Source organism: Salvelinus fontinalis, chromosome 5, assembly GCF_029448725.1.
Source record: "Salvelinus fontinalis isolate EN_2023a chromosome 5, ASM2944872v1, whole genome shotgun sequence".
In the NCBI taxonomy this organism is placed as follows: domain Eukaryota; kingdom Metazoa; phylum Chordata; class Actinopteri; order Salmoniformes; family Salmonidae; genus Salvelinus; species Salvelinus fontinalis.
In genome coordinates this window covers 63817631-63830493 of record NC_074669.1, presented here as the reverse complement: position 1 = coordinate 63830493, position 12863 = coordinate 63817631, and the positions used below count along the sequence as shown (strand labels likewise).

Here is a 12863-nt window from a genome sequence, read left to right as displayed (position 1 = left end):
ATTTACAAAATAGCCTCCAAAACCCTACTCAATAAATTGGATGCAGTCTATCACAGTGCCATCCGTTTTGTCACCAAAGCCCCATATACTACCCACCACTGCGACCTGTACACTCTCGTTGGCTGGCCCTCGCTTCATACTCGTCGCCAAACCCACTGGTTCCAGGTCATCTACAAGACCCTGCTAGGTAAAGTCCCCCCTTATCTCAGCTCGCTGGTCACCATAGCAGCACCTACCTGTAGCACGCGCTCCAGCAGGTATATCTCTCTAGTCACCCCCAAAACCAATTCTTCCTTTGGACGCCTCTCCTTCCAGTTCTCTGCTGCCAATGACTGGAACGAACTACAAAAATCTCTGAAACTGGAAACACCTATCTCCCTCACTAGCTTTAAGCACCAGCTGTCAGAGCAGCTCATAGATTACTGCACCTGTACATAACCCATCTACAATTTAGCCCAAACAACTACCTCTTTACCTACTGTATTTATTTATTAATTTATTTTGCTCCTTTGCACCCCATTATTTCTGTCTCTACTTTGCACTTTCTTCCAATGCAAACCAACCATTCCAGTGTTTTTTAGTTTTTATTTTACTTGCTGTGTTGTACTCACTTCGCCTCCATGGCCTTTTTATATTTTATTTATTTATACATATATCTGTTTGCCTTCACCTCCCTTATCTCACCTCACTTGCTCACATTGTATATAGACTTATTTTTTTTCACTGTATTATTGACTATATGTTTGTTTTTACTCCATGTGTAACTATGTGTTGTTGTATGTGTCGAACTGCTTTGCTTTATCTTGGCCAGGTCGCAATTGTAAATGAGAACGTGTTCTCAATTTGCCTACCTGGTTAAATAAAGGTTAAATAAAATAAAATAAAAAATAAATAAATAAATAAATAAATAAAAGGTAGATGGGTATAAAGTCAGGTAGACTGAGGTATAAAGTCAGGTAGACTGAGGTATAGTCAGGTAGAGACTGAGGTATAAAGTCAGGTGGAGACTGAGGTATAAAGTCAGATAGACTGAGGTATAAAGTCAGGTAGACTGAGGTATGAAGTCAGGTAAAGACTGAGGTATAAAGTCAGGTAGACTGAGCTATAAAGTCAGGTAGAGACTGAGGTATAAAGTCAGGTGGAGACTGAGGTATAAAGTCAGAAAGACTGAGGTATAAAGTCAGGTAGAGACTGAGGTATAAAGTCAGGTAGAGACTGAGGTATAAAGTCAGGTAGAGACTGAGGTATAAAGTCAGGTAGACTGAGGTATAAAGTCAGGTAGAGACTGAGGTATAAAGTCAGGTAGAGACTGAGGTATAAAGTCAGGTAGAGACTGAGGTATAAAGTCAGGTAGAGACTGAGGTATAAAGTCAGGTAGACTGAGGTATAAAAAAAACACACACACACACACACACACACACGCAAACACGCAAACACGCAAACACACAAACATAAACACAGCCTCTGCAGCAAATACCAAACAGTGTTAAAGTGGAATTGAATCAAAGGAGGAAATAATTGACATTCTGCATGCCCAACAAACACACACACACAGAGAGAGAGGCAGCGAGACAGAGACAGAGAGAGAGAGACAGAGACAGAGACAGAGACAGAGACAGAGACAGAGACAGAGACAGAGAGAGAGAGAGAGAGAGAGAGAGAGAGAGAGAGAGAGAGAGAGAGAGAGAGAGAGAGAGAGAGAGAGAGAGAGAGAGAGAGAAGAGAGAGAGAGAGAGAGAGAGAGAGAGAGAGAGAGAGAGAGAGAGAGAGAGAGAGAGAGAGAGAGAGAGAGAGAGAGAGAGAGAGAGAGAGAGAGAGAGAGAGAGAGAGAGATGAAAATATCCCCTGTCTCAGATCCACCCATCAGGTCAATATTCTCTGTCTGATGTGTAGAATCCAGTATTATGATTTGACACACACACACTCCGCGCTGCTGCGTCAGGCAGTGTGACGCTGTGGTCTGAGCACCGTACAAGGTAGAGGGGTAGCGGGCAGGAGTCTGGTTCGGGGAGGGGGTAGGGGAGGAGTTACCCGGCCAGTATAAAGGTTCCTGGGATAGGGTTTGGAAAGGAAGTTCCCTGGTGAAACACTGTTGTGAGTTTGTACTTTTAAAAAACAGAAGCGAAACCCCCCCCAAACCCACGGGGACAGAAACACCGAAAGAAGCGGCACGGATTAACGGACGAGATTGACAACCGAAAACGCGCGGTTGGGAGAATTGGATTTGTAACATTGACCAGGTTGACGCAGCGTTTTTATAAACAACCCCGGTTGATTCTGCAGACAGAGACACAGAGATATTATCTACCCCCCACCCTTTGACTCGTTACTATTCCTGCAGCATTACCTCAACTTTATATTGGTTGTGGTTCTCCTGTGATATTACTACCGGAACCGTTTTGGATGTTAAGAACCTCCTAATTAAGCTACTGTCCTACGCTCTGTTTCCGCGCCTGGATTTTTGACTAACGTTTTGGATTATTTTGTGATTTTCTGCTGCTGTGGTGAACACTTGTAACCTTTTTCTAATGATCAAGAGTGATTTTTTGAAGGTGCACTGGTAGGTTACGATTAGTTACGGTGGTCACCTTCCAAGACGGCTCTAGGCCTCTTCTCCAGCCCGCTCACGGCATCAGGTGGCCGGCCACTGCAGAGAGAGAGAGAGAGAGTGGTCTACCACACAGCGTCGCTCTGCCTCGGAGGAAAACGCAGACTCGTCATTGTGTGTGTGTGTGTGTTCGAGGGATATATAGAGAGAGAGAGAAAGGGAGAGTGAGAGGAAGAGAGAGAGGGGTTGAGTGTGTGTGCGTGCAAGGTGTTGCTTGGACAGACGCAGTGGAAACGTTACCGTTTTCTTCTCTTCTCCCTCACACACACAACACGCAGTCTCGGAGAGCTCTTTCACCGACAACACACACACACGGAGTGTGATTCTAAGCACGGGGCTCTTCCCGGTGTTAAACGGACGTCTGAAAGGAAATCAATACCTCAAGCCACGTTGACCTGCACGAGATCACCGAGAGGGGGGGGGGGGGGACGAATACCGTTTCCTCGTTCTGCGCGTGCTGTGAATGAATAATACAACAACCAATCACTCACCCACCTCGCGCTGTGTCTAATCTCACCTGGTGTGTGTGTGTGGGAGAGTGTGTGTGTTCGCCAAAAGGTTCGTTAGGGAGGTTTGTCTTGGGTTTACGGTCTATACATCGCTTCACACGGGAGGGGATTACCGCACTGCATGCCGCGGCCATGTGGAATAACTTTGTGCCGCTCTAGCGCCAGTTGTCCGTTTACCAGCCTGCCGCCTTTCCTCACTCTCTTTCCACCCGGCCGCTGTCATCCAGACGTGCGGGTTTCTTCTGACGAGATTTTTATTTACTAAAAGCACAACAACGAGGAGGAACAAACACACAATAAACAGACAGAGAGAGAGAGAGTTGGAATCGTTCTTGTGGGATTTTACTCCTCCGGTGGATTTTACAACCCTTCGGTGACTCCTCGGCCCCTTCTCCTTTGTAGACTACTGCAGTGATAATGTCCCTAAGGTCGAGCCTCCTTGCTCCGTGCCTTGCCTCAGCTCTGGGTCTGTGTCGCGGTCTGCTGGTCGTCCTGGTGGTCCTGGAGCTGTCCAGCGGGGTAGAAGGCCAGCCATGCCCTGCGCAGTGCTCCTGTTCCAGCTCTACCGTGGACTGTCACGGCCAGAGTCTCCGCAGCGTTCCCAGGAATATACCACGCAACACAGAGAGACTGTGAGTACATGCCGTAGACACTATATAGGGTTTATTGTCTACCCTCCCTGAAGTCTATAATATAGACCAGGGGTATTAGGACTGTAGTCACTATATAGGGTTTATTGTCTACCCTGAAGTCTATAATATAGACCAGGGGTATTAGAACTGTAGTCACTATATAGGGTTTATTGTCTCCCCTCCCTGAAGTCTATAATATAGACCAGGGGTATCAGGACTGTAGTCACTATATAGGGTTTATTGTCTACCCTGAAGTCTATAATATAGACCAGGGGTATTAGGACTGTAGTCACTATATAGGGTTTATTGTCTACCCTGAAGTCTATAATATAGACCAGGGGTATTAGGACTGTAGTCACTATATAGGGTTTATTGTCTACCCTGAAGTCTATAATATAGACCAGGGGTATTAGGACTGTAGTCACTATATAGGGTTTATTGTCTCCCCTGAAGTCTGTAATATAGACCAGGGGTATCAGGACTGTAGTCACTATATAGGGTTTATTGTCTACCCTGAAGTCTATAATATAGACCAGGGGTATCAGGACTGTAGTCACTATATAGGGTTTATTGTCTCCCCTCCCTGAAGTCTGTAATATAGACCAGGGGGTATCAGGACTGTAGTCACTATATAGGGTTTATTGTCTCCCCTCCCTGAAGTCTATAATATAGACCAGGGACTGTAGTCACTATATAGGGTTTATTGTCTACCCTGAAGTCTATAATATAGACCAGGGGTATCAGGACTGTAGTCACTATATAGGGTTTATTGTCTACCCTCCCTGAAGTCTATAATATAGACCAGGGGTATCAGGACTGTAGTCACTATATAGGGTTTATTGTCTACCCTGAAGTCTATAATATAGACCAGGGGTAGTAGGACTGTAGTCACTATATAGGGTTTATTGTCTACCCTCCCTGAAGTCTATAATATAGACCAGGGGTATCAGGACTGTAGTCACTATATAGGGTTTATTGTCTCCCCTCCCTGAAGTCTATAATATAGACCAGGGGTATCAGGACTGTAGTCACTATATAGGGTTTATTGTCTACCCTGAAGTCTATAATATAGACCAGGGGTATTAGGACTGTAGTTACCATATAGGGTTTATTGTCTACCCTGAAGTCTATAATATAGACCAGGGGTATCAGGACTGTAGTCACTATATAGGGTTTATTGTCTACCCTGAAGTCTATAATATAGACCAGGGGTATCAGGACTGTAGTCACTATATAGGGTTTATTGTCTACCCTGAAGTCTATAATATAGACCAGGGGTATCAGGACTGTAGTCACTATATAGGGTTTATTGTCTACCCTCCCTGAAGTCTATAATATAGACCAGGGGTATCAGGACTGTAGTCACTATATAGGGTTTATTGTCTACGCTGAAGTCTATAATATAGACCAGGGGTATTAGGACTGTAGTCACTATATAGGGTTTATTGTCTACCCTCCCTGAAGTCTATAATATAGACCAGGGGCTGTAGTCACTATATAGGGTTTATTGTCTCCCCTCCCTGAAGTCTATAATATAGACCAGGGGCTGTAGTCACTATATAGGGTTTATTGTCTACCCTGAAGTCTATAATATAGACCAGGGGTATTAGGACTGTAGTCACTATATAGGGTTTATTGTCTACCCTGAAGTCTATAATATAGACCAGGGGTATCAGGACTGTAGTCACTATATAGGGTTTATTGTCTACCCTGAAGTCTATAATATAGACCAGGGGTATTAGGACTGTAGTCACTATATAGGGTTTATTGTCTACCCTCCCTGAAGTCTATAATATAGACCAGGGGTATTAGGACTGTAGTCACTATATAGGGTTTATTGTCTACCCTGAAGTCTATATTATAGACCAGGGGTATCAGGACTGTAGACACTATATAGGGTTTATTGTCTACCCTGAAGTCTATAATATAGACCAGGGGTATCAGGACTGTAGTCACTATATAGGGTTTATTGTCTACCCTGAAGTCTATAATATAGACCAGGGGTATCAGGACTGTAGTCACTATATAGGGTTTATTGTCTACCCTGAAGTCTATAATATAGACCAGGGGTATCAGGACTGTAGTCACTATATAGGGTTTATTGTCTACCCTGAAGTCTATAATATAGACCAGGGGTATTAGGACCGTAGTCACAGGTTGTACTGGAGAAGACTCATGGGAGAGTAGGGTTGCTGGTAAAATACACATGAAGGGGTACTTCCGGGGTACTTCCGGGGTACTTCCGGGGTACTTCCGGGGTACTTCCGGGGTACTTCCGGGCAGAGCAACATTCAGTTAGTTGTACAGTAACCTAAAAAGGTTGGGAACCACTGATTATAGCCAGCCATTATCATAATATATTGATGCCATTATCTGCTGTAAAAAGTCCTACAACAGAATTCTCCAAACTAAGTCATTCTGGTGAAGTGGTTCACGACAGAACCACAAATTTACCTTGTGGCTTGTTTTTATAGATGATAATTAATAGAAATGGCGCAGAGACTGGAACCATTTGGTAACGGACAGTTAATTAACTTGGTCCGTTTAAATTCGGGATAAGCGGTTCATGAAGTTATGGGTTTATGTTTGACGTCTCGGGCTGTTGCAACGCGAAAACCCTCGGCCCGAAATATACACACACACACACACACACACACACACACACACACACACACACACACACACACACACACACACACACACACACACACACACACACACACACACACACACACACTAACACACACACACACACACTAACACACACTAACACACACTAACACACACACTAACACACACTAACACACACACACAGCTCGAACTAATCAAAAACGGATCTGGTGAATTTACTTGAATGAATGAATAAAGCCTGTAGGATTGTAACTGTTTTCTACCCGCTGTGGAGATTGATGTGATTTTGTTAGGTCACACTAAAACATTTTCATTTAGCCTACTACAATTTAAACTTAAACACCTCCCTTTAAGCAGCGTATCGTTTCATAGGCGGACTTCTCTCGTCATCCCTTTAAGCAGCGTATCGTTTCATAGGCGGACTTCTCTCATCATCCCTTTAAGCAGCGTATCGTTTCATAGGCGGACTTCTCTCGTCATCCCTTTAAGCAGCGTATCGTTTCATAGGCGGACTTCTCTCGTCATCCCTTTAAGCAGCGTATCGTTTCATAGGCGGACTTCTCTCATCATCCCTTTAAGCAGCGTATCGTTTCATAGGCGGACTTCTCTCGTCATCCCTTTAAGCAGTGTATGGTTTCATAGGCGGACTTCTCTCGTCATCCCTTTAAGCAGCGTATGGTTTCATAGGCGGACTTCTCTCGTCATCCCTTTAAGCAGCGTATCGTTTCATAGGCGGACTTCTCTCATCATCCCTTTAAGCAGCGTATCGTTTCATAGGCGGACTTCTCTCGTCATCCCTTTAAGCAGCGCATCGTTTCATAGGCGGACTTCTCTCGTCATCCCTTTAAGCAGCGTGTCGTTTCATAGGCGGACTTCTCTCCTCATCCCTTTAAGCAGCGTGTCGTTTCATAGGCGGACTTCTCTCCTCATCCCTTTAAGCAGCGTATCGTTTCATAGGCGGACTTCTCTCATCATCCCTTTAAGCAGCGCATCGTTTCATAGGCGGACTTCTCTCCTCATCCCTTTAAGCAGCGTGTCGTTTCATAGGCGGACTTCTCTCCTCATCCCTTTAAGCAGCGTGTCGTTTCATAGGCGGACTTCTCTCGTCATCCCTTTAAGCAGCGTATCGTTTCATAGGCGGACTTCTCTCGTCATCCCTTTAAGCAGCGCATCATTTCATAGGCGGACTTCTCTCATCATCCCTTTAAGCAGCGCATCGTTTCATAGGCGGACTTCTCTCCTCATCCCTTTAAGCAGCGTGTCGTTTCATAGGCGGACTTCTCTCCTCATCCCTTTAAGCAGCGTGTCGTTTCATAGGCGGACTTCTCTCGTCATCCCTTTAAGCAGCGTGTCGTTTCATAGGCGGACTTCTCTCGTCATCCCTTTAAGCAGCGTATCGTTTCATAGGCGGACTTCTCTCGTCATCCCTTTAAGCAGCAGATGGTTTCATAGGCGGACTTCTCTCCTCATCCCTTTAAGCAGCGTATCATTTCATAGGCGGACTTCTCTCCTCATCCCTTTAAGCAGCGTGTCGTTTCATAGGCGGACTTCTCTCGTCATCCCTTTAAGCAGCGTATCGTTTCATAGGCGGACTTCTCTCGTCATCCCTTTAAGCAGCGTGTGGTTTCATAGGCGGACTTCTCTCGTCATCCCTTTAAGCAGCGTATCGTTTCATAGGCGGACTTCTCTCGTCATCCCTTTAAGCAGCGTATCGTTTCATAGGCGGACTTCTCTCGTCATCCCTTTAAGCAGCGTATGGTTTCATAGGCGGACTTCTCTCACCTGTAATGGAGAGATGAACAAGTCCATCTGTATCCTGAGATTCTCCTCCGTCGTTTTGTATACAGTCGTTTAATTGTGGCCTAACTAAAGTCAATAACCAGGGTACTAAAGTCAATAACCAGGGTACTAAAGTCAATAACCAGGGTACTAAAGTCAATAACCAGGGTACTAAAGTCAATAACCAGGGTACTAATGTCAATAACTTACTAATACGTACTAATATAACGGTGAAGTGTAGGTTGTGTTTTAATTAAATCTGTTTTTAGAACATGTTTAAATGTGCATGATTGTTTTCCTTTGTCCATATTGTAACTCATCGTGTCGTCTTGTTTCTCCAGGGATCTGAACGCTAATAATCTGACTAAAATCGCCAAGGCCGACTTCGCTGGACTGAGGAATCTGCGTGTGCTGTAAGTAGTCGGCTTTAGTTGTTACGACGGGACAACCTTTTACAACTTGTGACTTCACGATTTGACAACAGGTCGTTCATATGGAAACACTGTGATGATTCAGTGTTTGTCGAAAGGCCGCCGTTATTAAATTAATATAAGGTTTTATCGCCGAGTCATCACAACGAAGGGATCGAAACATTTTTGTTTGTAGTACAAAAACAGACTTAGATATTTGTCAGCGTTTGTAGACCTTTATACAAGGCGTGTTCAGTAGCCTATAAACGGGCTATAAACAAGGCGTGTTCAGTAGCCTATAAACGGGCTATAAACAAGGCGTGTTCAGTAGCCTATAAACGGGCTATAAACAAGGCGTGTTCAGTAGCCTATAAACGGGCTATAAACAAGGCGTGTTCAGTAGCCTATAAACGGGCTATAAACAAGGCGTGTTCAGTAGCCTATAAACGAGCTATAAACAAGGCGTGTTCAGTAGCCTATAAACGGGCTATAGACAAGGCGTGTTCAGTAGCCTATAAACGGGCTATAGACAAGGCGTGTTCAGTAGCCTATAAACGGGCTATAAACAAGGCGTGTTCAGTAGCCTATAAACGGGCTATAAACAAGGCGTGTTCAGTAGCCTATAAACGGGCTATAAACAAGGCGTGTTCAGTAGCCTATAAACGGGCTATAAACAAGGCGTGTTCAGTAGCCTATAAACGGGCTATAAACAAGGCGTGTTCAGTAGCCTATAAACGGGCTATAAACAAGGCGTGTTCAGTAGCCTATAAACGGGCTATAAACAAGGCGTGTTCAGTAGCCTATAAACGGGCTATAAACAAGGCGTGTTCAGTAGCCTATAAACGGGCTATAAACAAGGCGTGTTCAGTAGCCTATAAACGGGCTATAAACAAGGCGTGTTCAGTAGCCTATAAACGGGCTATAAACAAGGCGTGTTCAGTAGCCTATAAACGGGCTATAAACAAGGCGTGTTCAGTAGCCTATAAACGGGCTATAAACAAGGCGTGTTCAGTAGCCTATAAACGGGCTATAAACAAGGCGTGTTCAGTAGCCTATAAACGGGCTATAAACAAGGCGTGTTCAGTAGCCTATAAACGGGCTATAAACAAGGCGTGTTCAGTAGCCTATAAACGGGCTATAAACAAGGCGTGTTCAGTAGCCTATAAACGGGCTATAAACAAGGCGTGTTCAGTAGCCTATAAACGGGCTATAAACAAGGCGTGTTCAGTAGCCTATAAACGGGCTATAAACAAGGCGTGTTCAGTAGCCTATAAACGGGCTATAAACAAGGCGTGTTCAGTAGCCTATAAACGGGCTATAAACAAGGCGTGTTCAGTAGCCTATAAACGGGCTATAAACAAGGCGTGTTCAGTAGCCTATAAACGGGCTATAAACAAGGCTGTAGGCTACTGTTTAGACGTGTTGATGTATAACGTTATAGCCTGTCAACAAGTTATCACAGTCTCAAGTGCAGAATTAGACGTTTTTCCACATTTCTAAATCGCTCCAAACCTCAAATTTCAACAAGAAAAAAAAAAAAAGAAGAAAAAAAAATGAAAGCCTGTCAATGAGATTGAACTCATGACCCTCGGAGCTGGCAGATTAAACCAGCCAGCCAGTCAACAACACCCCTCTGGCCCCCTCTAACAAACCCCAAACTACTTGACGGTAATAACACTCAAAGATTCCTCCAGTGGCGATGTCCTGTCCATTTAGAGACACAGCTGACGCAATGAGCTCCAGACGTTTTATACGAGGCACGCAGATACTGAACTGTACTGTTAAATTAAGGCATTACTTTCCGACTGGGTTAAATTTAAAAGGGTTCATTGTTTTGGTATACACAAAACAACTCTAGGCTTAACTTCTGGCATTCATTTCCGATTGGTTAACAATTCAGGCATTACATTTCCGATTGGTTAAGGATGAAGGATTGGGTTAAACAAGAAAAAGAACTCCCAGGGTGCAGTTCAGCCATTAAATATGTCCGGCCATGCTAGCTCATTGTGGATGGATGGTGTAGTGGGATAAGCAGGGAGCTCCTGTTCCACAGACTGCAGGTGGCTGTCTGGCCATGCTAGCTCATTGTGGATGGATGGTGTAGTGGGATAAGCAGGGAGCTCCTGTTCCACAGACTGCAGGTTTAAGGCTGTCTGGCCATGCTAGCTCATTGTGGATGGATGGTGTAGTGAGATAAGCAGGGAGCTCCTGTTCCACAGACTGCAGGTGGCTGTCTGGCCATGCTAGCTCATTGTGGATGGATGGTGTAGTGAGATAAGCAGGGAGCTCCTGTTCCATAGACTGCAGGTTTAAGGCTGTCTGGCCATGCTAGCTCATTGTGGATGGATGGTGTAGTGAGATAAGCAGGGAGCTCCTGTTCCATAGACTGCAGGTTTAAGGCTGTCTGGCCATGCTAGCTCATTGTGGATGGATGGTGTAGTGAGATAAGCAGGGAGCTCCTGTTCCATAGACTGCAGGTGGCTGTCTGGCCATGCTAGCTCATTGTGGATGGATGGTGTAGTGAGATAAGCAGGGAGCTCCTGTTCCATAGACTGCAGGTTTAAGGCTGTCTGGCCATGCTAGCTCATTGTGGATGGATGGTGTAGTGAGATAAGCAGGGAGCTCCTGTTCCATAGACTGCAGGTGGCTGTCTGGCCATGCTAGCTCATTGTGGATGGATGGTGTAGTGAGATAAGCAGGGAGCTCCTGTTCCATAGACTGCAGGTTTAAGGCTGTCTGGCCATGCTAGCTCATTGTGGATGGATGGTGTAGTGGGATAAGCAGGGAGCTCCTGTTCCATAGACTGCAGGTGGCTGTCTGGCCATGCTAGCTCATTGTGGATGGATGGTGTAGTGAGATAAGCAGGGAGCTCCTGTTCCATAGACTGCAGGTTTAAGGCTGTCTGGTCATGCTAGCTCATTGTGGATGGATGGTGTAGTGAGATAAGCAGGGAGCTCCTGTTCCATAGACTGCAGGTTTAATCCCAGCTCTGAACACTTGGTTAGAGGTTTTTATTTTTGACCGGAGTGGCCGGTTGTGACCGTAGTGGCCGGTTGTGACCGTAGTGGCCGGTTTTGACCGGAGTGGCCGGTTGTGACCGTAGTGGCCGGTTGTGACCGTAGTGGCCGGTTTTGACCGTAGTGGCCGGTTTTGACCGCAGTGGACGGTTGTGACCGGAGTGGACGGTTTTGACCGTAGTGGACGGTTTTGAAAGCGTCTCCCGACGTCCTGGGTACCAACAAAAACATCAAATTCCGAGTCTCTCTGAGCCTCTCCAGGAGCTGAATAAAGCCTACAAAGACTGCAGTCTGACTCCAGGTCTGACTCCAGGTCTGTGTGTTACTCCAGGTCTGACTCCAGGTCTGACTCCAGATCTGACTCCAGGTCTGTGTCTGACTCCAGGTCTGACTCCAGGTCTGACTCCAGGTCTGACTCCAGGTCTGACTCCAGGTCTGACTCCAGGTCTGACTCCAGGTCTGTGTCTGACTCCAGGTCTGACTCCAGGTCTGACTCCAGGTCTGACTCCAGGTCTGACTCCAGGTCTGACTCCAGGTCTGTGTCTGACTCCAGGTCTGACTCCAGGTCTGATTTCAGGTCTGACTCCAGGTCTGACTCCAGGTTTGTGTCTGACTCCAGGTCTGTGTCTGACTCCAGGTCTGACTCCAGGTCTGTGTCTGACTCCAGGTCTGACTCCAGGTCTGACTCCAGGTCTGACTCCAGGTCTGACTCCAGGTCTGACTCCAGGTCTGTGTCTGACTCCAGGTGTGACTCCAGGTGTGACTCCAGGTCTGACTCCAGGTCTGACTCCAGGCTAGCTGAGCGTGGACATGCCAAACACTGCCAATAAGCAAGATGACCTTCATTATTGATAAGGCCTATACAAAAAAAGAGAACGAATAATTTCCATTATTTTCTAAACAAAATCACTTTACAACTTGTTTTAATTAGACTGTCACATTTACAGGCACCATCATTTCCCCCCCTTCCATTGGGGATATAGTAATTAAAACGATGCAGACTACGGAGGGTTTCAAGCACTTCCACGCTGTTCACAGTAGCTGGACAGAGATCCTCTATGAATAGAGAGGGTCGAATGTCCCCTTCACCCGTCCCACTGCTTCTTGAATAGACACTGTGGTTTATGAACACAATCAGAACCCCTCTTACAGATCACGTCGTGTTCACACATCTCTCTCTCTCTCTCTCCCCTCTGGGAAAGTTACATTGAAAGTTGCGTCACAGACGCTGTCGCCGTTAAAACCAGGAAGTTGAATCGTTCTAGTAAGTTAGGTTT

The 12863-nt window shown here is 45.6% G+C and overlaps 1 protein-coding gene across 1 annotated transcript; it reads left to right on the top strand.

The window, feature by feature from the left end:
* Positions 1 to 2028: 2028 nt before the first annotated feature.
* On the top strand, positions 2029 to 8801 carry LOC129854808 (slit homolog 2 protein-like). Its single transcript, XM_055921953.1, has 2 exons — positions 2029 to 3749; positions 8501 to 8801. Exons 1-2 carry the CDS (start codon positions 3535 to 3537, stop codon positions 8574 to 8576), a joined length of 291 nt encoding a protein of 96 aa, XP_055777928.1. The 5' UTR covers positions 2029 to 3534; the 3' UTR covers positions 8577 to 8801.
* The last annotated feature ends 4062 nt before the right edge of the window (positions 8802 to 12863 follow it).